The sequence below is a fragment of the Agelaius phoeniceus genome, chromosome 9 (assembly GCF_051311805.1).
Source record: "Agelaius phoeniceus isolate bAgePho1 chromosome 9, bAgePho1.hap1, whole genome shotgun sequence".
NCBI classification, from domain to species: Eukaryota; Metazoa; Chordata; class Aves; order Passeriformes; family Icteridae; genus Agelaius; species Agelaius phoeniceus.
In genome coordinates this window covers 25,718,018-25,744,284 of record NC_135273.1, presented here as the reverse complement: position 1 = coordinate 25,744,284, position 26,267 = coordinate 25,718,018, and the positions used below count along the sequence as shown (strand labels likewise).

The following is a 26,267-nucleotide window of genomic DNA, read 5'->3' as shown; positions in this document are numbered from 1 at the left end:
TTCATAGTTTTTTGGAACAAAAACTTAACTATTACATGTGCTTAAAAGTAGTATTTTTTTGAAAAGAACACATGAATACCTATTTAACTTCAAAGAAACAGCATAATTTAAGACAATTACATCTACTTTTTGCCTCCAGTTCACCTTTAAGTAACTTTATGGAATAAATTTAAAGTGACTTGATTTGTTCTATAGGATTTCTATAGGATCACTCACCTTCTCCCACCATTGGTCAGCCATCTTATTTCAAGACAGGATTCACTACTAATTGAAAGAATGAGATGCTCTGGTACCACCTTACCTTGAAAAGAGACTCCATTGGGCAAGAGGAATTTTTAAAACATGCTAGATAGATTCACAAGAAAAAACTGACAAATAAAATATTCACTTGTCTTTGTAATTTTCTCTTCATCATTCATTAAACACACACTCAACTGAGGCCACTTTCTTGGTTTTGACTTAAGCACCTTACCTCAAGCACAGAAACATAAAAAACCTTCAGGTAGAAGTCACACTCTCACACTCTCACTGAGGCAGGTTGTTAACTTGAGTTTAATAAAGTCTTATATTTTTGTGATACACTTCCTAAAACAATGCACTGAGTGCAACTGTTTGCAGCTGAAGAATTGTAAAGGTCTACTCTGCCAGCCACTGTAATGTCCACAATCTCCAGCCCAGCTGGCTTTATATTCAGTGCATAGACTCTACTTCACAGCTTCAATGAAAAATATGGCACAGAAGACATCCACACTTTTCTCATCAGCAACAAGTCATCCTTATCTTGAAAGCAAATTTAAATTATTTGAATGAGAGTAATGAGCACAGCGTAGAATAAACACAGAAAATGATGTGTCTGGTATTTTTCATTAATATCCCATGCATGTATGTATTATACTAATAAATACGTATTTTTGTTTTTCTAAAGCTGATTAACTGTATTTAACACTGCTGTATTCATTTTCTGAGCATTCATATTTTATGAGCTGGTAAAGTTAGTGTATATTGTGATTTCCATTTTCCAAATGCTGCATTACTTCTGGGTACAGGAGAGGGCATTATGATAACAAATGAGTAAAACTTCAGTGCGTGCATGCTGTACTCTCCATTAAAGCTAAATAGAGCAGTTTGTGATACCACTGATTTGTAGTCACTGCTGTAAACAGCAACACACTTAAACAGAGTAAGTTCATTGATCAGTAGATTTATGAAACTAACACAAAAAGAAAGTCCCCAGGAGTACATAAAAAAAATAATAAAAAAAAAAACAATCAGGAAGGTACAAAAGATAAAACGTAGGGAGAAGAAGAATAGAGAACAAAGAACAAAGATACTACTGATACCACTTGTTCAACAGAGGAACAAAGATACTACTAGTTTTGCACAACTGCACCAAATTACTTGTACATACTCAATTTTGTAACAACTGTTGAGATCTATCTAGTGTTTTTGATTTAGGTAATTTGGAGCCAATCAGGAAAAGGACAGGCTCACTTCATATGTCAGTCTAAGTCACACACTGGGTCCTGCTTTCAGGTTCTGTACATTACATTAGAAATAACATATATGATACCAAAATATCCACTGACTTCCACGTGTTTTAGTCAGAAATAAAGAGCATCACAGAAGTAACTCTTATTAAGTCCAATGCAATTCTCAAAATATACATTCAACTATCACTCTGAAAACACCCAAAGCCTTTGTAGGCATCAATTTTAAACACTCTTGGCTTGCACTGAGATGCTCAAGTCTTTACAGCACTGAAGAACTTTATCTCATGGCACAGAGCAGTGGCAGGAGCTGGAAGAGCACGAGGGAGGCCAGGCTTGGGCAGGCAGCCACCAGCCCTGCCCTATGGCAATGCATCAGCTGCCTTCACTCCTTGCATTACTCAAAACCTTGGACTTTGTGTGACTACCGTCATTATTTCAATAAGGAAACAATTTACACACCCAGCAATTAACAGCAAGCTCTGGGAAGCTACTAATAGAAGTAGTAATGCTCTCAATGGCAAATAAACTGCTTTTTCTCTGACTTTCATCTCCTCTGTAAACTGCTTGCTCTAATTAACTTTGCCCAGCTCTTTTCTGTTACTTTGTATTTCACTATTGAACAGTGAAGACCCTAAATTGTTTTAGTTAATTCTGCTGAGAACTAATATACTGTCCCATTTTGTGCTCCTCCATTACCAGGTTATTTTTGTATTTCTATTTTTTATTTTCCATTTGAATGTGAAATGCAAAATTACCAAGAGACGTAAAAAATAACCATAGAGTAATACTATATTACAATAGAGTTTACTTGGTAAAGTAGGCATGGAGTAGTACATAATTAACTTAGAACAAAAATAAAAATATCATATTAATTCATATGATAATTACAGGATGACTGACACAATAGAGATAAATGCAGTGAGTAAATTACATGAACATGATCCAAAAGAATCTGGATCCATAGTAAATGAAAATACCTCATGGTGATTTATTTAACCACTCAAAGAAGAAAAGCCACCAGTGGTAAACAAAAAAGTCCACTTGTCAGCTGAATGCAACAGTTTACAAGCAACTCTGAGATCATTTCCACTGTTGTTAAGAACTGAGCATACAAGAACAGCACCGGCACACTCACAGGATTTGTTTTTCCCTCTTTCTTTTGTGCTGCCCATGCTTGTGTCCCAGATAATTGTTGGCTGTTAAGTCTGAAGCAATACCAAGAGATAGCCTGGGCCACTGGACAGAGTGTTTTTCAGCAGAATCACGCTTGAAATGAGGAAAAACCAATGCAGATTGGAACAGGAAATGATCATGAGACAATTTTCAATTACGATAAAAATATCTTTATTAGAAACTGTCAGCCAGAGTAGGAATATCTCTGTGCTTCTCCACATGCCAATATCCTACAGCTCCTGCAAAAGAAGAGAAAAGGCAGCTCATGAAACAATAACTTAGTGCTCTGCACAGCACATTGCCAATTCTCCCACACTGCTTACCCTTCTCCTCTGCTTCCAGCAACTACTGGCAGGGCACCGTCTCTACTCATTCTGGGCAGGACACAGAAGGACAGAAAGAGATTTAGTTCACTGTCAAAACCATTGATTTTTCTATACAAGTGTAGCATACATTACAAGAGCACCAGTGCCATGGAACATCTATGGAGGTACTTACGTTCTGCTTCCCAAATCCTTGCATCATTTACTGAATGAGACTTGACATCCAGGCAGCACCTCCAAGCAGCAAAAGGCCAAAGCAGCCCTGATCCACTGTGGCTGCACAAACATGGTCCAGATCAGGTGTTTGGAGCTTCTCCTCCTGTGCCAAGATAACCTCAACACACAGTGAGCAACCTTGTACTAATAACAAATCCCCCCCATCCCAAACAACAGATCCCAGGTTCTCACAGACATGTCCAGATGGTACTCACTGCTTTGAAGCCTCCTCCCAGTCCTCCCTCAACTGGAAATATGAGGTGTCACTGGCAGATCTCGTGGCAGCTGTCTGTAGCACCACCTTTGACACGTGGATCTCACCTTTGCCCTGCTAGGCTTGTTTCAGCAGTGTACAAGTTACTGTCTACATATTTTTGCATCTGGTTAAACTGCACCTGAGCCCAAAAAAAGGCCAAACCTCAGCACTGCAAGTCATCTAATTGCATTAGCATACCATGGTGTCACTTTTAACAATTCCTCAGGCTCAGCACAGCATTTACCTAAATACCATATTCAAAATGCAGGTTATGAGACTGACTGGGTATAAGGTCACATTTAAATACACAGCTGTCTGCTCAGTGTTGAAGCCATCTAATTACCTGTATTTCATGATAAGAAGTGTTTAACTCTGAGGCACACCAGCTGTGCAGGAACCCAGGGCACATGCCTAATCCCAACCAGAATGTACACATAGTATGTGTATGTAGAGACAGGGCACAGCAAAGCCCCTCTGTGATGAGATGAGATGCTGTATCCTCAGCTGAAATCCAACCTGGAAGCCCCTTCTCCCTGAGGTGCCAAGGATTTTGAAGCTGGCATGATGAAGAAGAGGTTTGTACCTGGCACTAGGAGGTACATGGAAACTTACCTGGAGGCTTGTACACAACTTCCATTTTTCAGGCTTCACAAATTCTTTTCTTTTTAAACCCAGAGGTAACACTTGGACCTTATTAGTGCCCCCCCAATCAGCTCACAGTGGAACTCAGTCCACATTCACCTTGGGAGTGACAGAATAACAGTCCTTATGTATCATTAGGGATGATGCACAACCCCTTTTTCAGCCTAATACAGACAGCACCTAATGCAACTTTCTCCTCCTCCCAACCCAAACCACAGCAAAACAGAGAAACCCAGACCAGCTCTGGCTTCCTCAACTTGTCAGTACACCTTGTTATCAGTTTGTATTTTTAAATTTTCTGTAAGTTTTATCACAAATGATCAGGCATTCAGTTAGAGAGAACAGCAGAAACCAAATACTGGGGAAGGTCACCAGAGTAAGTTATATATATTAAAATTATTTTATCCACACAGTTCACAGAATTACTACTTTGATAGAGCATCACAATAAGGCAATTAACGACACACATAAGTTAACCACACAGTAAACCTTTTAAAAATAATGCAAGTTAATCCAACCCAGTTCACTGCCAATACAGAAAGTGCAGATAAACTGGAAAATGACATACCAAGAAAAGTAAAGATGGCAGCACCGAACCAAGATGGTAGATAGGTTACAAAGCATTTAGGTAAAAATCTCTCCCTCTCAACTAAACTAGAACCATATGCCCTAAACAGAGCCAAGATGTGAGGCAGCCTGCAACTTATGCACCAGATGCATGGTGACTAATTTAGGAGATGTGTTCTCCTAAACAGATACAACCACTGGCAGAGCTTCCTGCAGCCCCTGAGGAACCCCTGCTCCATCCACTGCTCTTACAGCACTCAGGCATCAGCTGCTCCTGCAAAACTCTCTCTTCTGCTGCTCACATCTCTTTCCTCTAGAGATGATAAATGACTCTTCTTCCCAGCTAAGTGAATCCCATGGAAAATGCTGAGGGTCTAAATCCATTTCATGCCTCAGGATGCTATTGTTATTTTGCAGCATACTTAAAAAGGACAGGTACTTCATAAGGCAAACTGAAAGATGAGGTTCCAAGAGCAAAGCCTTTAGTGAGTTTGAAAAGATAAAAGCCAGAAGGAGGTAATGAAAATTTGAGGCAGGATGAAGAACAAAGGGATTCAAGGAGCAATGATGATGATAGAAAACAATGCAAGTATCAATGACTACCAGAGTAGTCCTTCTTGGGTCTTCAGAAATTTACCAACAGGGTACAGATTAAATCATTTAAATACTTATTGATTAATAAAAATTATTAATCAATTATTAAAAAATATAATTATTAGATATGGTCTCATAGTTCTGGGGGATGATTGTGATCAGAATCTCTAATAAGATTTTGTGCAAACAGGAGCATAAAAACAGTTAGTGTGCCATATTATCAGCAAAAATCTACCTGCTTTATAATATTAAAAGGAATACAGGGTAAACTGAAATTAATTTCTTTATTTTTTTAAACATATATCCTTTAGAACACACAGAGTTTTGGTCATGTAATTCAATGAATGTTCATTCATCCTCTCTTCCAGCAAGGACTGGAGCATTACAGGGTTTTATAACAGATAAGAGCTTCTAAATGGTAACTAAGGCAAGGACCAGCCATGCACACACTGGTTATTTATTATAATTTTTGCAAAACATCGAGTTTCAGAGGAAAGAACCCAGGTTCCCAGTTTTTGAGCTATGCAAGGACTAATGAACTTCACCTTTTTATTTCTGGCATACTGGAAAAATACTAAGTTATTGCACTATTGGTTATCCTACCCATCAGCAAAACCAACTTCTGCAGTTTGTAAAAATCAAAATGATTCAGTCACAGTGTGTGACACAAGGCCACTGAGTCCATCTGGTTAACTGGAGCAGGTATTCCCTTACATCATCACCTTAGCACAATGAGGAGGCAGCAAGAAAAGGCACAGTGAAAATACAGCATGCACCATCTTCTCCACTGTTAACAGCTGCTCAGACTACAGAAAACAGAATACATTTCACATTGCAGTCATTGCAAGGAGATATATAAAGTTTAATAGGATCCCATTCTTGAGTTGCTTTATTACTCTGCTCAATTAAATGCTATTTAATGATTCAGCACTTACAAGATATTATATACCATTCATACTCCATTGACTTCAGTTACTCCATTGACTTCAGTGAAGCTCATGATTTTTCCAGAAAAGATGAGTAGTTCTAAGGAAAAAAATATTAACTTTCTGTTTAAGACTTAAGAATAAACAAATTAAAAGTAGTGACTACATGTAACAACTGCTATATTTTCTGTAATTCACGCATGGGGAGATTGAGATTATCACACCAAAATTGTTTACACCCCTGATACTGGTTTAACTGGTAAGCAGCCCAAGGATGAAGATTACTTCATATTATGTCTGTATTTCCATCAAAAACTGCAGTGACTTGGCTGTTGCACTTTATTGGAGCATTTTATTTCCAGCTGTATCCACCATAAATTAGTGTTACAGCATAAAATATCAGCATTCTGGATCATCAGAGTTGGTGTAGGCAAATTGGTGAAACAGTCATGTTTGTTGCTGTGTTATTCCAGCAGGGTATTCCAATACTCACCTTTGTGTTTCATGCCTCAGCACACCTTAACTCTACTTATTCTCAGTGTAAGAAATGAGCTGAAAAGGCAACTCCTTGTCTCAGACACTGGCTTGCAGTTCAGAACATCCACAGGTGACTCTCAGGCAACAATTTCACTCTGCAGCTGGGAGAACATGCACCAGGCCAGTGCATGTTCCACAACAGCTTTCAGCTGCTCCCTGTTGCTCCAAAGTGACCATGTTTGCTGTCACAGATATTTTCCCTCATCAACTAAATTTTCACCAGAAAGGTAAACCATTTAGCCCTGAAGTGCAGTTAACCACTTGGGTAAAAAACTATTATAAGCTGTAGATACTTGTAACTCCATGCTCTCGAATGCTAATGATACATCACTCAGTTTTTTTCATTGTATACAAGTATAACAGCTGCTTCTTTTGATTTTTTTTAACAATCTCTTGCTCGCATATGCGTTACCAACCACCAGCCTGCCTCCCATTGACACAGAATTGCTAATGCTGCTCATGTTTCCAGTTTGTAGGACCATGGTGACAACTTCTCCTTACTTTTGTGTTGGAAATGTGAAAAAAATTGCATGTATCCTCCTTGGTGAGACACAGGGCACCAAAGCAGAGCAGGTGAGCTGCTTGGTGCTCTCCTCACACTGCTCTGCTCCCGTACCAGGAGGGGAGAGGACACAGCCAAGTCTGCACCCTCTCACAAGGAAGAAAAGTTTCTGTGGAACTGAAAGATAGTCCCCTGAGAGCTGAGGAATCTAAATTCAGAAAGCCTGAAAAAACTCACTGCAACTGAGAATCTGAAGCACAGACAGATTAAATGACCTTGCCCAAAGCCTGTCCAGGAGAGTGCATCAGAGATGGATATTGAATCAAGTGACAATCAGACACAAGATTTTTTTTTTTTGGATTTGATGTACTAGAAAGTATAAACCATTTATTTATCACCAGAAGTTTCATAAAGCTGGACCACTGATGACAATACTTCAATCCACAATTTTAAGGCCATAATGTCCCTTGACCACATACTTGGCTTTCATTTAATTCAGGTGGTGCTGCACATCAGTACATCAGAACCATACATTAATTGCTACATTTGCAACATTTTAAAACTGTTTTTCCACATCAATATGCTTGCCTTTGTCTCTGCTCTCCATACAAAGAAACAGACAGTGTAAATCAGTATCAGCAGCAATATTAAAGTAACAGGTATTCAAGTTTTGGAATGCACCATATAGAATATTCTATGGAACACAAACCTGACAAGACCCAGACAGGAAAGGGGATGTGAGACCACGAGCAAGGTTAACACAAAATTCAGTGTGGTACACAAACTGAATGCATAATTCTTGTTCCCAAAACACTGTTTGTGAGAGAAGGGTCCATCAGGAAAGAGATTTCAACAGGCAATGGAAAAGCAACAGACACTGCCTCTACTGAGCACTGGAATGGGCTGCCACAGGAGCTTGTGGGGGAAAACAGTTCCAACTGGTTCCCAATAGGATACAAACATTAATTCATGGACCACAGCTCCCTAACAGGACAGTAAAAGGACTGGCTATGTATATACACTTCACTGATCCTTGAGAGTCTAGCAAAAAAAAAAAAAAAAAAAAAAGAAAAAAAGAAGAAAAGAAAAAAAGAAGAAATGACTACACTTATCTACCTTCCTTGGCAAATGTACAAAGCAGGTGTGTAGTTTCAGTGCACATTTCGTCTGTCCCCCTGGACACCTCTACAGACAGATGCTCCCACTGACATGAGGTTTCAGCTTTGTCTACCATGGAAGGAATTCAGCTGGCCCTGGCAATCCAACTCAAATGGTTTACATGGTTTGCAAACATAATTTCTGGAACATGATGATGAAAATGGAATTTCCAAGGTAAGTGAGCCCACAAATGCAACGAAAACAGGAGTGTTCTCTGGATTACATACAAACAAAGCAAGTTCAGCACTATCTCTACATTGTTGTTTTTCCTAGCTAGAAAACACTTTTTGCACTGATTGTCATTACCTTCTACAGTCCAGAAGTACACTCATCCTAGAGGCTTTACAGGAGAGTCCCTAATTTGATGAGCATACTGTCACCTGAACTCTCTGTGCACAGGCTGTGGATTGCTTACAGGTACAGCAATGATTCCATGCATGCTTTCATTTCCTGAGTAAATCTTCATGAAGACCAGAAGAGGATTTAAGAAGCACAAGCATTTCACTTCTGCATATGATTCCAGAACTTGTTTTTTTCTAGCCCAGAGAAAACAACTCTAAGCATCATTTTAGGCTGCTGTCATAATATTTTCAGGCTTGAGACTCAAGATTTCATTAATTTTTATGCCATCAGGATCTTCTCCAATATTAAATAAAAAAATCTGAAAGCTACTCATATGAGAGGACTATTGTGAGCCAAGATTTCAGGGATTGGCTTTAGTTCATGCCTTAAAGAGATGTCTTAAAAAAAAGAAAGGAAACTGAAAGTCTCAAAATAAAATTAAAATAATTCAGCTTTGCTTCTTGGGTTACACTTTCCTGCTTCTTACAGAAAGGTTCACTCACAAAGCATCCCATATACCTGTACTCCTTATCCTCTTTTACATATATGCTTGTCCTTCAACTTGTATGCCTCAAGACCGGTGCTCACAATTTAAGCTAAGCAGGAAAAGCAGGATATATGCAGAGCTTTTCAAGTAACCATTCCCCAGCTGTGCTTGTCCAATAAGTCTTTGAAGACACTTGCATTGATTCCACTGGCACTTCACAGCCTCACATAAAGTGAAGTGAAATACAAAACTTCTGGGCCTCATGAACCAGTTCCCTAGAGAGAACAATGCTCTAGGATTGGCACAAACCCAGAAGCAGTAGGACAAAATCCCTGAGCCTGCTGGCTCTCCTCTTGCTCCTGCAGCCATGCAGGTAATATTCATCACCTTATGGGGTTCTTGACAATTTACACTTAAGTGGTCAACAAAATCCCCATGCTGGAACTTAAAAATTGATAGTTTATAATGCTCTTAATTATAAAATCTAAAAAAATCAAGTAAAACTTAGCATAGGGAAAGAGCATATTAAAAATAAGTGGTTTGTGACTTCAATAGGAAATTGCATGCCTTTTATTACAGTGTTTTCATTCATATTTAATGGTTTATGCAAGCTGTTCTTACACAAAGGACCACTAACTCTGTTAAAGATGGATCTCAGCTTCCTCAAGTCTGAAGATCACCAGCAGAGAGGTGATCTGTTAAGCCTGTCATTCCACGAGGCTATGAACACATCACAGAGCTGCAGCTGAGCCAACAGAATGTTATCTTCCTTTCCAAAATTGTATGTTAGTCACTCCATTTTTAGCTTTTTTCTAACCAATTTAACTTTTTTTCACAGAATGATGGATCTTTGACTCTTTTCTTGAAAGTATTTCTCTGATTTGAGTTATCTTTAATAAGATGTTTCTTATTAAATCATATTAATATTGCAATTACCAACAAATTCTTAACAAATGAAAAAAAAATCGGATTTAAAATTTACTTTCCTTTACATGAAAAAGTTAGTAACTCTACCCTAAAATCACATATAAAATACTGTTCCTCAAGATTATATGGTCACATAACCTTTATGTTATGTTTCATTAAATACCAATGAAATACTAAAACATCATTATGTAGGTTTTAAGATCCATAGCAGTGGACAAGAGAAAAAATTAAACCTTCATATAATTTCAAATACAATTGGCAAGTATAAAAGGAACCCAATCCAAAACCCAGTGGTGGAGGTCACGGGAGTCTTCCCATTAACGTCCATGTTCTTTGGACTAAGGAAACAAGATAAATCTGAGCAATTGAAAGGAAGAGAAGGTAAAACTTACCCATGAATTCAATTCCTAAATGGTCTGCTATACTCATGAAAGCATGTAAAAGAAAATGAGAAAAGAAACAGAAATATTAGAAACAGAGTAAAATACAAATTTTATAAAATACAATAAAATACAAATCTTGATATGGCAGTGCTGCAGAACAGTGTGGGGTCAGGGCCCACTGTGTGGGTACAGGTCCAAAACAAAGGCACAACTCTGACCCTCAAAGGCAATCCTAAGGTGGAATTTAGGGCACTCAGCTGTCACACGAAGAGATGTGCATTTGGGGTAGGAAATGAATGCTTTTATATTTGACTTTATGTTCAAGGCAGCTACCTAAAGGGATTTCATTTTCCCATCCTCCTGAAACTCCTCTCTCAACCTGCTCACCACTGTCCTTAGTTAGACAAGGCTCTTTCTTTCATTTTCTCTGACAGGGACCAAAACCTGAAGAGATGAATGGAAGGCTTTCACTGAGTTTGGCAGCTCTCACCTCAGCACAGCAGCCACACTGGCACCCAACATGACTCCTACCTGCTCTCTGCTGCACAACAAAATCCAACAACAGGAAAGGGAAGCCACATTCCCAGCTTGGCCATCACACAGACAGGATGCAATCATTTCAAGACATCCCAAAGTGAAGCAAAAGCCTTAACATTATTAGAATATTGACTGAATTATCACATGGACTTCTAAACATTTCAGGGCTCTTTTTTACATAATGAATTAGAGTCCTCTAAGAACTACATAGCAAAGCTAAAAGATTTTCCAACATAACCCAAGAGTTAGTTTCAACACTTCATTTTATTGCCAACCCTGGGACCTGTGATGAGATCATGGAATATTTGGGTTTCTGTTGAAAATGCTGGAAATTCTTCACCTTTTGCACCCGTTCAATCCACCCAGGAGAAGGCACTGAGCATCAGCTTGCTCAGTTCACTTAGCATACAAATCTATGGAACAGCTGATAAAGTCCACATTTTATTTTCATGCACTTCAAAAGCAAAGAACACAAGATGATGGTATATGGCATAAATACCTTGTTAGCATGGTGTTAGGGAAGGCACATTATGGAAGTTTAGTGACAAATGAATCTTTCCTTTTGAAAATACATAACTCAAAACCATACACAGATGTATTCCACATAATGATCTGTATTCTTGCACTCACATACAAATATCACGTACAAACATCCCTAGTACATTTGACAGGACTTTAAATTTTAATGAGAATCTAATTTTTATAAAAGCATGAGATATATCAGAAGTGCATCAAACATATAATATTTACAGAGATTTGTAGCTTTTTTCCCCGCCTAATTTTCTGTACCTGTGAAATCTGCAAACCTTATCTATATGCAATTCACACCTTTGATTCCTTCTGTAAATCAGATCAAAATGCAGTTGAAAATTCCTTACTTTAAAAACAGATAGCAGAAATCAAAGCACCATAATCTGGTCTCCAAGGAACTAAAGATATCGACACATGGAGGAAGATCATACAGTATCATCTTCTTAAGTCTACATAGAACAGCTGAAAAAAAATTCCTTCTTTCCTAACTTGGCTATACACCTTCTCTACTTGTTTTCCATTTGCAACCTACAATTCTCCCTTTGAGTTCACCAACATGGTTAAAAACCACTTCCTCAAAAAACAGATACAAAAAATACTTTTCCTTTAAAAAGATGAAAAAAGGCATCTCAGTTCATATTTGAGTGGCTTATACTTAGGTGAGAATCAAGGATATATGGAGCCTTCCTGGGAAACATGTTCAGCTGGAAAGTGTGGAAACATGTCAGGTGATTTATTTTTAATATCTCATATGCATACAACTTCAGCAACCAGCAAAATATATATTGCTGACAAAGCTGATTTCCCCAGATTACAATAAAAGGATGTCCAGTGGGATAAACCTTTACAATAAAATATCCAAGCTGCCAATCAAGCAGTAGTTCAACAAGCTCAGTGAGCAGCTCTTTGGGAGCAGAAGGCAAGGAAATGGTTAGGATCTGGCAGATCAGCACACACTGTCACTGGTTATGAGCACCACTGCCCCTCAGTGACCAGGCACCAGCCCAGTGAATGCTCTCACTGGCCCTGCTGAGGTGCAAATCAGCAACTCTGCAAGCTCCAGCTTTGGAGACGGCTTTGTCCCCTCTTAACAGCAGCAAGAAACTCTCCCAGCAGGTCCATGTGAGAGACACACAGCAGCAGGAGATACCCAGCAGGGCTGGTGGGGGATGAGAGCTGTGGCGCTGACCTGAGACTGAACCAAACACTAAAATGTGAAGTATTGACCCTGGCAATTCATGGTGTGACAAAGAGCTGTTCTATTGCTGTACAGCCCTGGTGCAGGGATGATGAACTGCCTGCAGAGCACTTCCCTGGACACAGCAAGTGCAATGCCAAGTAATTCACTGTCAAGAAATGGACTCTGGTAGGAAAAAAAATGCATATGAGAGCTATAAACGTGCTGAAGCGTGGGGGCTGCTCCACAAGATGGGGTCATTAACCAAATAATGTGACTGTATTTTACTTTTGTTATCGTGGTTTCTTCTTTCTTTGTGGTATTGCTATGTTCTTAGAAACTAATATATTTCTCCGATAGGAAGATTATTCACTTTTATTGTTTATTTTATCAGTATTTCTCCATTTTCATGTTGATGTGGGAAAAATACTGTGCCTTGTGGTCCTGGCACTATGGTAATGTGTTGCTAGTATTAAAGCCCTTTTAATTTAGACTGGCTAAATACAAACACACCTGTGAATACTTGATAACGAGGACAAGAGAAAATAAATTTGCAGTCACTAATGGATTAATTTATTAGTGCTCCACAAAACAACATGCTGCCTTGTGTCTGGATTGTGGTTTGCTGCAGCTTTTTTCTTAGTCATATTAACACTATGAACAGAAATATAAACTCATCATGTAAATCTAACTGAAAAATCACGGACATGAAAGTACCCATTATAAACCTCTACAGACATTTTAACCTTTTCTAAGGACAAGCTGACTTTGGCATAAAGACAGCTTTAGGAAATCAGAGCAACAGCAAAGTATTTTCCTCTGAAAATGAAATTTATCGCTTCAAATAAACTCATAAGACTTGTTAAATTGTCCTTGGTAGATTATTGTCTTGACCACAAAATGCAACATGATAGTGTGCTGGGAGCTACCTTAGGACAGCTCAAGTACTCTGAACAGATTATCTGTCTGGAAGGAACAGGGCTAAATTTTACTTTTAATATTAAACCAATAAAACTTGGTCTGAAATAAAGGAAAATCCTTCCATTCATAAAGCAGCTAGATTAGGACACTGCCTAAAGATAAACTGCTGCTCTCTTATCCATTGTGCTTTATGATGTTTGGCAGCACATGGTTATCAGCCTATTTGTGTATCTAATGAAGCAAAAACCATAATCAGTTACTGCTACACACACAAACACACACATATATATATATATAAATATGAAACTACAGGGTTTCTTTGAAGCATATTATTTTTGGTGCTTCATTTTTTGTGTGAGCACACAGATAATGGCACAAGGGATTTGTCTATTCAGTAGGAAGGGTTCATTGCCTCTATATTCTCTCCTCATGGGCAAACTGACCAATGCTTTCAGAGTTTAGTTGTTTCATTGGTTTTTTTTTTAATATCAAAAAGAAAAAGCAACAGCATGTAATGGTGTATTTTAAAATCTCAGTTATTAAAGAGCACAACATTTGATTTTGCTGTTTGCTTCAGAGAAATTCTAATAATTAGTTCCTGTAATTAATTTACACAAAAGTACTCTTCAAAATGTTTGGTGGGGTAGGAAAACTGATTGAAGCTGTTCAGAGGAATCAGAGTCTAAAAATCATATTAATTCAACTACTGATTTTTAAAATATCCTCACTGAAACACATGAGAGAAACTTCCCTCTCTGAGACATTTAAAAATGGATCAAACTAAATCCTGAGAATGATCTTTAATCAGCTGATACCTGGACCTTCCTTTTACCCTCTCTGATAAACAGGACTACTAATATTTTTCCAGATGAAAAATTTCCCTGGCAACAGGTAGGCTATTCACTACACGTTAACTGGTGTAATAGTAAGTATACAGAATATTTTGGTAATTTGCTCCATCTATGTCTAGACACAATAATGAAAACCATACATCCATACATCCCTTACAAGATACTTGGCCTGTTTTTGATGAAATTATAAATCCCAGTTGAAGAAATGATAACAACTTAGAAAGAAGGCAATAAATCTATACAAGGAATTTGACTATCTGCTAGATTCTCAGTGTAAGCAACAAAAGAACATTTACACTCCAAATTTGCATACATGCAGTTAAGTCCTTGAAGTCCTCAATGTACAGAAGTAAATACTTAAGACAAAATGTAAAGGTCAATTGCTTTATCCATTTATTTGTAAAGAAAAAAAATGCAAAGGAGGGAAAAAAACCCCTAGGCTTGCTGTATTTGTGTGGCTGTGGAAAGGTTTATAACATAGCCTAGGAGGGGTCCATAGGATCCCCTCACCCACTATCAATTCCATAACCAAGGAAAACTTGAAAAACATCCATCAAAACCTCTTGTTATACAAATTATACACAGTGCTGAATAATGGAATAAACTATTGATTTTCTTTTCCTGTGAATGACTAAAGACTGTGGCTGGGATTTTCACTGCAGAAGTGGAAAGACTGTTTCAAGCTTCTGCAAATAAATAATAGCAATGCTCCCACGTTCAGGTTCAAGATAACTTGGAAACTCCAACTGTTTACCTCACCTGCAGCATGCAGACTCAGAGGATTAAGCTTGTCTCTTTTCAATTAATTTCTAAGATCTTAAATTACCTCTGCAGCTAATAAAATAAGCTACTTCTCTTGGAGGAACTATGTTGGATATTAATGGAAAGGACATAGTCTCACCAAGCAACATAAGCAATCTGTACTGATATTCACAATACTGTAAATCAGTACTGATTAATTTTTACTACTATAGCTATAAATTCAGCAGAAGAAATAAACATGTCTAATTTCAAATCAGTGAGTAGCCTACTGACATTATATTTTTAAGCTTATTAAGCATCTTCAGAATGTATTTAAGAGTTTTATCAGATTCAGGCCAAAATGTTTATCATCAGGTGTCAGACAAACGCAGCAGTTTTATTTCTCCCTGAATAACCCATTTTTTTCAGCAATGAGATGAGGAAGCAGGTAGATATTAAATGCTGCTGCTATATTGAGACATATTTTTACTTATTTTCTCAGCATTCATAAATCAACACAAGTGTTCAACACATACAAGGACTTTAATTCATCCCAGAGTACCAGCAAGTAAACAGGATGTCCACAGCAAACACTTTGTCTCCACTCAGACAACTGGGAGATGCTTTCTTACTGTATTTGCTAAAAATGCAATCCTGTTTCTATGAAAAGTGTCAAATGTAAATGAAGCTGCCTGATAGACCTCATAGCTGATGGTGACAAGATTATTTATGAGGTTTGCTCTAAATAGATGTGGGAAATGATAAACCTGTGTGATCACAGTCAGATCAGCCTCCCCCGGCACGGCGGGCCTGCAGTAAACATTGCACATTACAGTCTGGTTACTTGATTACTGACATCAGCATAAGCTACTATAACCAATGAGTCTGATAAATGTTCCCAGAAAAATCAAGGTTTCTCTGATATTATGCAGTTTTGACAGATCAGCAAACCCGTGTTAGCACTGTAATTGCAAAAACTGTAATTTTGTTTTTATGTTACCAAAGCCTCTCATATCTCCTGTAAAGTTTCTTTCACACCCCTGCCTTTCATGGCTCCACACACCACATCCACTTTACATTCCCATCTAAAAGACCAACCCCACATACCAGGTTTTCTGATTGTGCTAAGGACCACACAAAAACAGAACACTGATGTAGCTATGTGACCTACTTATACAACTCTGAATTCTTTGCCTGGGCTTCCACAGCAGATATGACAAAGACTGCACATTTTTCCCACAGTCTCAACTGCATGGCAGGTGATTGCAGCACTGTCACAACTGAGGAACCACTGGGAGAACTGGGCTATGGAGAAATATATTCTTCTATTCATCTGTGTCATTTCATTAACACATTGGTTCCTGCAGAGCCCAGACTTGTCCTGCCTGAAATCCTGCTCCAGGTCTGCACAGAGGCATCATGCTGCTTCTGCAGATGGACCTGCCTTTATCTGCAGGAGTGCTGAAAATGGGTTTAAATGCATTTATCCATGGGCTTAGATGCTCTCAGTCATTAAGCACTTCCACTGAATTTCAGTAGCAATTGGCATGATTGGTGGTGCAGAGTCCCTTGGAAATGCCAACCTCTGCATTGGCAAAACCAGTCCTTTCCCAGCTATGTGGCAAAAAAGTCTCATAAAGCTAAATAGGAGAGGGAAGTGGAATCATAGCTATGGTCAAAACCCCAAAAAGCACATTCATTACTTCCAGAACATGTGATCTGGAAAGTTTTTGGAACCATGTGTATGAATTGGATTATTTATCTTGTCATAGGTGTAAAATACTTCACTTGACTGTAGTATTCTGTAGGTGAAAAAACCCTGTTCTGGTTAAATAACTGACACAAAATGTCTGTTAAAGTGGGATAAGCCTATGAGTTTCTTAGAAATTACTATAGGGATTTTCACACTATTATTTCCAAATGGGTTTTTGGTAATATGGGTCTGTAAAATATAACCAGCCTCACAGAAACATTAAATGGATTGCTAATAGCTCCCTCATCTTATGAGCATATGACATTTAATAAACATTTTTCACGCTAAATGTTACTTTATTCCTTCCACAGATCATTAAGCTGTCCTTCACTTGCCTACTACAAGAAAATGTTTCAGATGCAATCCTGTTTACTGCTCTCTAAAGGCACAGAAAATTCCGTAGGTTTGTGTCAATTTCTTAAAACTAATTACTTTCTTCAACTTCAGGATAAGGAATGTACCTAATTTTGTGAAAAAAAAAAAAAAAAAAAAAACAACAAACAACCAAAATCCACAGCCTTATTCCCTAATGTTTCAAGTAATTTAGTTCCACTGCAGTCAAAAAACAAACAGACAGAAGCAGAGTGCAGGTACTTACACCAAGATTTTACAATATTAACTGAAGGTTTTAGAAGCTGTGCACTGAACATCTCCAATGACAAGAAAGCTGACATATTTATTGATATCCACACTTTGTTGCCTAGATAGCTGGTCTGAGATTTGCAGCAGAGAGACTCAGAGATGTAGGACTCAGACCTTTTAGAAAGATGCTGGTTTTTGTGTGTGTTGATTTGGGAACCTACTTTTCTTTAGGAATCCAATTTCGACACTAACAACTATATTTGCTGAACAGTTTCTTATGTTGCCTCATTTCAAATAACTTAGGATGAGGAAAGAGAATTACTTAAGCTTACTTCAATTACTCTGCACATTTTTTTCACACATGGTCTAAGCTGCTGCATTACTGAGCCTCATTTCCAGCTACAGGCTCAGAAGACAATACAAGAGCCTAAAGTTTTCAACATAATTTTATCGATTTGATATCAAATTTACTGTCTTATGGGGAAGTACTTCTGCATGTCAGGAGTCTCTTAACCCACCCTCCTGAACCATCACAAGTTCAACACCAAAACCACCAATGCTCTTCCAAATTTACTGAGTCCTTTCCCTAGGAAACCAGGCATGGAAGTGCCTTTGTGCCTCAGATCCAGCTGCAGATAAGCAACCCACAAGTGTGGGGTGCTTAAAAGGGTTTGATTTGAAAGAGGCTGTTCTCAGCTATGTAGATCTGCCCTATTTGGTTAGGAAGAAGAGCAGAACCACTTCTATTTGTTACTCCTTTTAATTTCACAGGGATACATACTTGAAAGCTTCAAAGACTATTGCAGTGAACTTTATCAGAAAACACAGCCTTTTGCCAACATCTCTTATGATTCAAGGGAGGAAATACAGAATGACAGTGCACAAAAATACTCCCATTACTGTGCAATTCTCCCAAGCCTACAAAATGTATAGCAGGGAACTGACCTAGGCACATCTCTCCTTTTTTCAATGCTAAGCCCCTCTAATAATTTTATAAGTCAACTATAGCATTGTGGGTTCTTTTGAAAAGCTGCTGCACATTTGCTTGTCATCACAGTGTGCAAGCCATGCACACACACAGCACAGCTGGCTCTGCATTGATGCTCTATGTGGTGTTAAATAGTATACAGACAAAACTTCAGGTATGTATAAGTGCTAGAGAAACTACTTTTTTTGGTTTCTTTTTGCTAACTGAAAAATTTCTATCAAGACACTTTGTGATTCCATGGAAATATTTTATTTAAAGCTGGTGAGTAAACACAGACACGTCAGGTGAATATTTTGCCATAGAGTGTTTTCAGATTCATAAAAAGGCTCCTTGAAGGACAGACTGCTTCAGTACTCAAATTTGAGTGCTCTCTCAAGTCACCTACCAGGTGCCTTTGCCAAACTCAGTCCTTTGAGGTTGGTGCACTGTATGAGCAGTCCTAATTGAAACAAGCTGGCAATTGTCAGCTTGTTTATGACATCAAACCCCCATCAGAAGATGGGAACAGAAGAGCTCTGTTTTCCTCTAAGCTAAAATGTTTTCTTGACATCTGAGGATGATTTGTTCAAGCTAATCAATACCAAGGCAGGCCTGATGGGGAAGCACTGTGACTTGGACAAAGCTCTGCGGTGCACAGAGCACTGTGTCAGAAATGCCAGACTTTTTAAGTGAGATACTGAGATATTTTTTGAGATGTGAAAGCTACAGAGCTGAGGTATCAAGGCATCAAGGAAATGTCTCTCTTACCTGGAGCTGTAAATGGTGCCAATTCTATTTGGCCATGGGTGTTGGCACATATGCTGACAGCATCAGACCAATGTGTGTTTACGACCCCACAGACAGTACAATAAATAATGTCCCTTACCATGCAGTCATGCAAATGCAATCATGGCTTTTTGCCATGCCTATCCTGCCTTGCTTATGGAAATATATTCTGCTTAGAAGTCATTAGCTAATAATGTAAACAACCAAGTAACAGCAAAAATGAATGGCAAGAAATGATTTTCCTCAGAGTCTGAGCATCTTGTGTAATTTAAGATGCAAGCCATGAATTTATGACTTCAGATATGGAGGAAACAATGGGAAAATTACTTAACTGCTTATCTGTTTGAACACTGTTAAGGGTTCAAATCCTTTACTACCATGACTGCATTAGAACATTAACTACTATAAATACCCATAACAAAGGTGGTCTGAAATTGTTAATGTTGGGCATGAACAATATGACTCATCCATGAGATTTAAAGCAGACAAGGCTGTGATAAAAAGAATCATTAGCAGCTATCACCAGCAATAAAAAATAGCATATTGGAACAAAAGTGTATGATGTGCACAGAACCCAGAATCACCTACAGTGAGCAGCAAAATGAAAGCTGCTGTTTGCCCTCATTTGTATATGGGGATGCACTGCAATTAATTGTTAGGAATACAATGTGAGAATGGTGCCAAAGGGCCCCATAGACAGAAATATTAAACTCATGGAGTGTAACTGCTCTCTCAGAGCCATTCAAACAAATGAATTGCCTGTGCACAGATCAGATGCAAGCCAGAACCACCAGGATGGTGCCTCGTGCTGGTGCCTGCAGCACTGGCAGTGCCACCCAGGCCAGCTCACCACTACAGCAGCACCCACACACACCAGCATGGGGCAAAAGAGGAGCAAAAGGGGGGAAAATTAATTCTACCACCTTCATAAGCACAAACTACTATTTAAATCTAGGCAAAGTGGCTTAGATGAACGTGCAACTTAGGACTTCACAGAAGACTAAAAGAGCTGCTATGGCCTGTCTGCCATTAGATGCCTCAGTAAAACCCGACCTTCAGATGATCAAAGTGCACTTGTTTTCTTTCTTCTTGTTTCATCTCCTTTCCACAAACTTTAAGGTGCCTCAAAGAATTTAATAGTTCCCAATAAATCTCAGAGAACATTCCCCCATCAAAGATCTTTTCCCTTCCAGGTTTGAGACTCTTTACCTTACTCTGAATCAAAAGTATTGAGGAATACAATGTTTCCCTTATAAGACCTTACTACTAGGGCATAAATTATTTTGACAAACAAAAGCAGGGCAAAAGGAAGGTCTGTATTCTTTTCCACTACAACAAACTAGATGTGTCAGCAAGCAAATTAGTTTTGTAGGACAATTTAGAAAATGGAAATAAAATAAAATAATGTTATAACCTGCTTAGATTTAGGGTGTTTTTGGTTTTTTTTTTTTTATGGTTTGTTTCAAATCAGTAGGACTTTGCTCAGAACAAAGCTGTGAGCTGAAGTCACATCTTTTAACTCCTATTAGGGCTATTCAGTTACAAACCATCAATGTGGAAAGAAGAGCTCTCCTTTTGCATGCCTGGCACCATCTCTGCACCTTCCTTCACACTTTGGGCAACTCTCAAGCTCTGCAAACGAGAGTGTGAGGCAGCAGAGCAGGCACCAAGTGCTCTGTGAGAACTGAGCCAGGGCAAGCACAGTGCACACACACCTCAGAGGGCAGGGAGATCCCCAGGCACGGCTAAAACACATCAGCTTCTGTCCCTGTGCTGCCCAAAGCATTTATATTGCCAAGTAGATACAAATATAGAAAACATCTGGGTTTTCTTTTTCTTTTCCTTATCATCAGTAGAGCCAGGGGTATGGAAATCACTTTTTCAGGAGAGGTAAATGAATTTTGAACCAAGGTCTGTCCAAGAGGAAAAATGAGTGAACACTACACCATCTTCAGCTTGTAAAGTCTTTGGATAACGTGCTACCCACATGAAATAGGATTTCCCCCTTAAAATGTCAGACTCTGAGAAATAACACATGTATAAGGTCACAAAATAAGAATTATTGCATCTCACATGTAAATTCCAATAAAATCTCTTGGAAACACTACAAGCTATTTCTAGCAGAAGCACAGGATGCTGTATTGAAAGATCTTATCTTCTTAAGAAGTCAGAAAACCAAAGGTGTAAGGGACCCAAAAAGAAGAAAATGCTTTCAAATTACAAGAGAAATAAATAATATATCAGCATTTCAGAAGGAAAACAAGAAATCCTGCTACCTATGGACATTTTTATTTTATTTTCCTTAGATGAAACTGCATTGTGAATTCATTAATTTAGGAATACAGTTACATTGACACTAAGGTGGGCTAAATGGACTTGCATTTTATCTGCCAACTTACCCTGCTAAATTGAGGCAAAACTGGCAAGTGACCTCACAATTGACAAGACCATGGCTGCTGTGCTGGAATCCTCCATGAAAAATCCCTATTTTTTACAATGACATCATAACAGAAGCAATAGTCATAAAGGTGTGAAACACACTGTAATATGCTCACAAAGCTCAATATGGGAAGGGAAAAGAGACAAAGACACACTTCTGCTGGGATTTATACTTGAGGGCTGCAATTTCATGTAGAGAATAAGATCAGCAGGAAAATTAACCTAAAGGATGATGAAAAAGGTGCCAAAGTTTAGCAGCACAATTTTCCAGTCTCTGCTCCAAACCCCATTGAAGCAGAATTGCTGCTGACCCGAGTTGAAAACTATGATTTCACAGCAAGATCTGGGAAACTGAGTGTGCTAAACTGAGTGTCATCAATTTTTTTTTTTCAAAATTTTATTTTGCCTGTGTATGGTTTCAAAATCAGGAAGTCCAGCTATCACCTCTTTTTTCTCTAGTTACACATCTATTTTACTGCTTCACTGGTGGCAGGGTTGTGAAAGGGATACAAAGGTGTTATAATCAGGAAGACAGACAAGTCCCCTCACAATGGCATGGAGATGCCATGCAGGCAGCCTAAGGTTGGTGTTCAGTGAGTAGATTCCCCCTGCATCACTCTAACCAAATTCATGAATCAGAGGCCAAGGTACTTTTGCTTTGGAACACGGCTGGGTCGGAAAACAGCAGAAAACGGCGCTCTAGAATATTCTACTGATCCAAATCCTACCTTTTCCAGAATATTCAAAGATAGAGAAATATTACTTTTCCTAGGAGCTGCAAGGCTCTGGCAAATGATCTCTGTTGTCTGTATTTTGTGGGACTCTGGCTGCAGATCTTGCCAGTCAGCTGCTCCACTCACCACATTTACCAGAAGCAGTCCTTTTCCCTGGAATGCTGTACAGAATAACAATCTCATCCTATTGCTTCCTCAGTCCATTAATTCAAATATGGTCTGAAATCAGTGTGAAACAAGGGACTGAACTGCTGCTTAAGATGGCAACAGCAGCAGCTGCAGAAACAGGTATTTACATTTCTGAGCAGCTTTATAAAGGATCAGTAAACACCCCAGCACCAATGAAAAAGCAAATTGCTTACTTTACTATAAAACCATTACCTTTGCCTACTATGCAGATAAAAACAATTTTTTTTTTCTCCAGACATGTTTGTGAAGAATTCAGTAGCTTGTAATATCAGAGATATTCAAGCAGCAGCAACACTGTTCCCTCAAAGGAAAACAGTTGACCATTGCAAAATGCTGTTCCCTCCTTTGTTCTGCAGCTGTGCACTTTCAAGAAAATTTTAAACTGAAAAACCAGCTGTCTATTTTTCATTTGCCAAATGCCTTCCCATTGAGGATTAGAGATTTTCTTCCCTTTAATAAAACAGAAAAGAGAGCTTAACACATAATTAAAAACAAACTTAGGCGCCTAAACACCTTTGTAAAAGATCTCAAAGCCTTTACAGTTGTAAAACAAAGTTGAAGTCACTTTCAAATTGGCAACCAGTCATCTTAGACTCACACCTCTTAAGTACTCTTGACAATTTTATTTCTTTGGGGTAACATCTAGATTGTGGGGACAAGTGATTGCTGCCCCAACTGCCACATTCACACGTTCAGCCAGGCTGCAGCAGGAACACTTGCACTCAGCTGTTGGTGCATGGAAGCACAGCCACACATGAATTATCACAGTCTAGCAACACCTCGTGCTCTTGCAGCTGGTTCTTCCCTGACATTGCTGTTCCTGCTCCTGCCAGACACCTACATTTGCTCCATTCATAGATATTTTTATAAATTTATATATATATATATATTTAATATATTTTTATATATTTGTTCCATTTTGCTGAGGTGCCTACTCCCACTTTTGCCAAACAGCTGCACTAGCAGAAAGCTCACAGGGCACCAACAGCTGGAGCCTGTACTCTCATGGGGAAATTTCTTTGGAGATCCAGCAACTGCAGAAGGCAGCTCATCTGAGCCACCTGTAGGATCATATTATGCTGCCCAGCTGAGACCTTAAACCCATGTTAAGCTCCAAGGTACAAAACCTGCTTTTTCTAATATGTAAAAATTTTGGTTTTGGTTTTCAGTCTAAATTTATACTGCACCAACTTAAACCCATTCATTCTTGCACAAACATTATCTTTCAGCTTCAATCATTCTTATATTTCCTTTATATTTATCCACTTGGCGTATTTATAGGCCCAATGACATCTCTGACATATTTCCCAGGCCATCATTCCATACAGCTGCAATTTCCTGACAGGCATTGGCACATCTATCAATTACTGTACTGGATCAGCAATATTTCACTCAAAGAATGGCATTCAAATACTTTTTAAAAAAACTGATCACTGCTTCCACCACCACCACTTCCTACACTCCTATAAATACAGTATCTTAAAAGAGCCAAAAATATTTTTCATGTACCTACTGGTGCCAAACCCTCCATCCATTACCAACATCAAGGAGGTAACAAGCTATGACTGGAGCCTTGGAGTCAGACTCCTCATGGGAGAGGAGAACACCAGATCTGCCCTCAAAAGTGCAAGTTCACCCAAAGAGGAGCAGCAAGGACTGTGCTGGCTGGCACACCAAACTGTCACAATGAAGCCAGAGATTTTCCTTAAATCCCTTCTGCCTATGAAGGAAATGTCTCCCCAACTAAATAGATTTTATCTCGAATTATAAACCAGAGGGAATGTAATAGAGAAAATGTGTTCCCGTCATATTTGTGTGACAACTTACAGATAAAGTAAATCAAAACAGTTTAAAATCTAACTCTTTCCTATAACCAAGATCTGCACTGAGGAACAATTTTTAGAATAAAAATATTTTGGCTTTAGAAAGGAATATACAACCCAAGACAGAGGTCTTAAGATTGCACTTCTGAAAGCAACTTAAAAAAAATCACATTGTGGTAATTAGAGGTTATGTACACACGTAGTCACACAAGAAATTCAGTCATATGCTGTGCTTTTCTCTGTCTTTTGTGTAGGTGCTAAACACAGACATTATAATATAAAAATACAAAATACATTTTTATTTCTCTCTCTCTTTTTCTTTTTGTTATTTTTTCTAATGCTGTTTAAATGATTGGACAACTTACAATAGAAATTTTGATGTCTCGCTGACTTCTCTTTCCTGTTCAGTCTGCAACCGCAGCAAGTTTCAATATATGCAGAATAATTACACAGGAGTTGGTGAATACTTGCCTGACAACAATCACAGTACCTGAAGAAATGCTTGCTGAAGAATTAATATGAGTTGAGGTCTGCAACATGAACCTTTTTTCAGAAGATAATCTCAGTGCTAGAGTCATATACGAATCTCTAGTAAGTGTCTGAAGACAGACAGAAGTGACAAATGCCATAAAAAAGACACACAGCCCTAGCCTGCCTGACTTGAAGTCAGTGTCACTGTGATGGAGCCTGATTAGCTGCTCTGCAATTGCACATTTTCATTTTCTTACAGCCCATTAGGCTGCTTTTAACAAAATTAAACACACTGCAGGGCAAAATAACAAAGTAAACCAAAACAAAACACTTACACTGTTTATAAACATTTTCTTAAGAAATTGCCATTTTGAGGATAAATGTTTCTCTCTTGAGCAAAGTAGACATAATTCTTCCCAGATCCAGCCTTTGGACATGCCCAGAACTGGGATGGGGGAGAGCAGGTTATTTCTATGAAATACATTCACTAAAAATGCACCACATTTAACTGGACACTACTAAATAAAATACATCTAGACTACAAGGGAAAAGGAACCATAATAATAATAATACAAACCAAACTCCACCATGATGAGTAGGATGAATTAGATTAATTAGCATCCATCTCAGCTAAGTTAATGTTACAGGATGCTACAGCTTTGTACCCCATTCACTGCTTTTCCTAGGTTGTGCTAATTCCTGCTTTCCCTGCCCCTTGAATTCAGCCTGCTCTCTCTTTGTGCTCCTGTTTATTTTTGTCTAAAATCCCACACATGGAATGTGGCTTCCCAGTTTTTCACACATGCTAGCAGTGGCATTTTAAGGGGTTGCTAAAGTTTCAGAGTGAGGATGCTGCTCTGCCACGACCCTCACCCTGCTTCAAGGGGGAGCAGCAGAGATGTTAAAATGAGAATGGAGAGCACACCTTGTGCCTGGCCTTGGCAGCCACGGCCCCATTCTCACGTGGAATGCTAAGGAAGCAAAACTGAAGCCACTCAGCCCTGGGCAGCAGGAGGTGCTGGTACCAGCAGACACAGCACATCACATCTCTGTGTGCTGGTCCTTCCCTTCAATGGGAGTGCTCAATGCAGCTGGGAAAGATGCTATTTGTGATGGAAAGGTACAATCCTTGCAAGTTGTTCTGGACTGCAGTTCAATGGTGTATTTTAGTGCATTTTCATCTTAGAAAAAAAAAGGCTGACTGCTTACATTTTTTTTTTCTCAAGTTATGCCATGAAGAAA

General features: G+C 38.7%; 1 protein-coding gene and 1 long non-coding RNA gene across 4 annotated transcripts in view; both read right to left on the bottom strand.

The window, feature by feature from the left end:
- NRG3 (neuregulin 3) overlaps positions 1-26,267 on the bottom strand; it is a 393,136-nt gene that overhangs the window by 62,856 nt on the left and 304,013 nt on the right. For all 3 annotated transcript variants that reach the window (XM_077183308.1, XM_077183307.1, XM_054637248.2), the window contains exon 4: positions 10,533-10,559. In XM_077183308.1, the coding sequence (XP_077039423.1) occupies positions 10,533-10,559 (27 nt within the window). The remainder of the gene's footprint in view (positions 1-10,532; positions 10,560-26,267) is intronic.
- On the bottom strand, positions 2,811-3,155 carry LOC129123051 (uncharacterized). Its single transcript, XR_008534651.2, has 2 exons — positions 2,987-3,155; positions 2,811-2,902 (listed from the first exon to the last, which is right to left on the bottom strand). It is a non-coding gene; the product is annotated as an uncharacterized LOC129123051 (long non-coding RNA).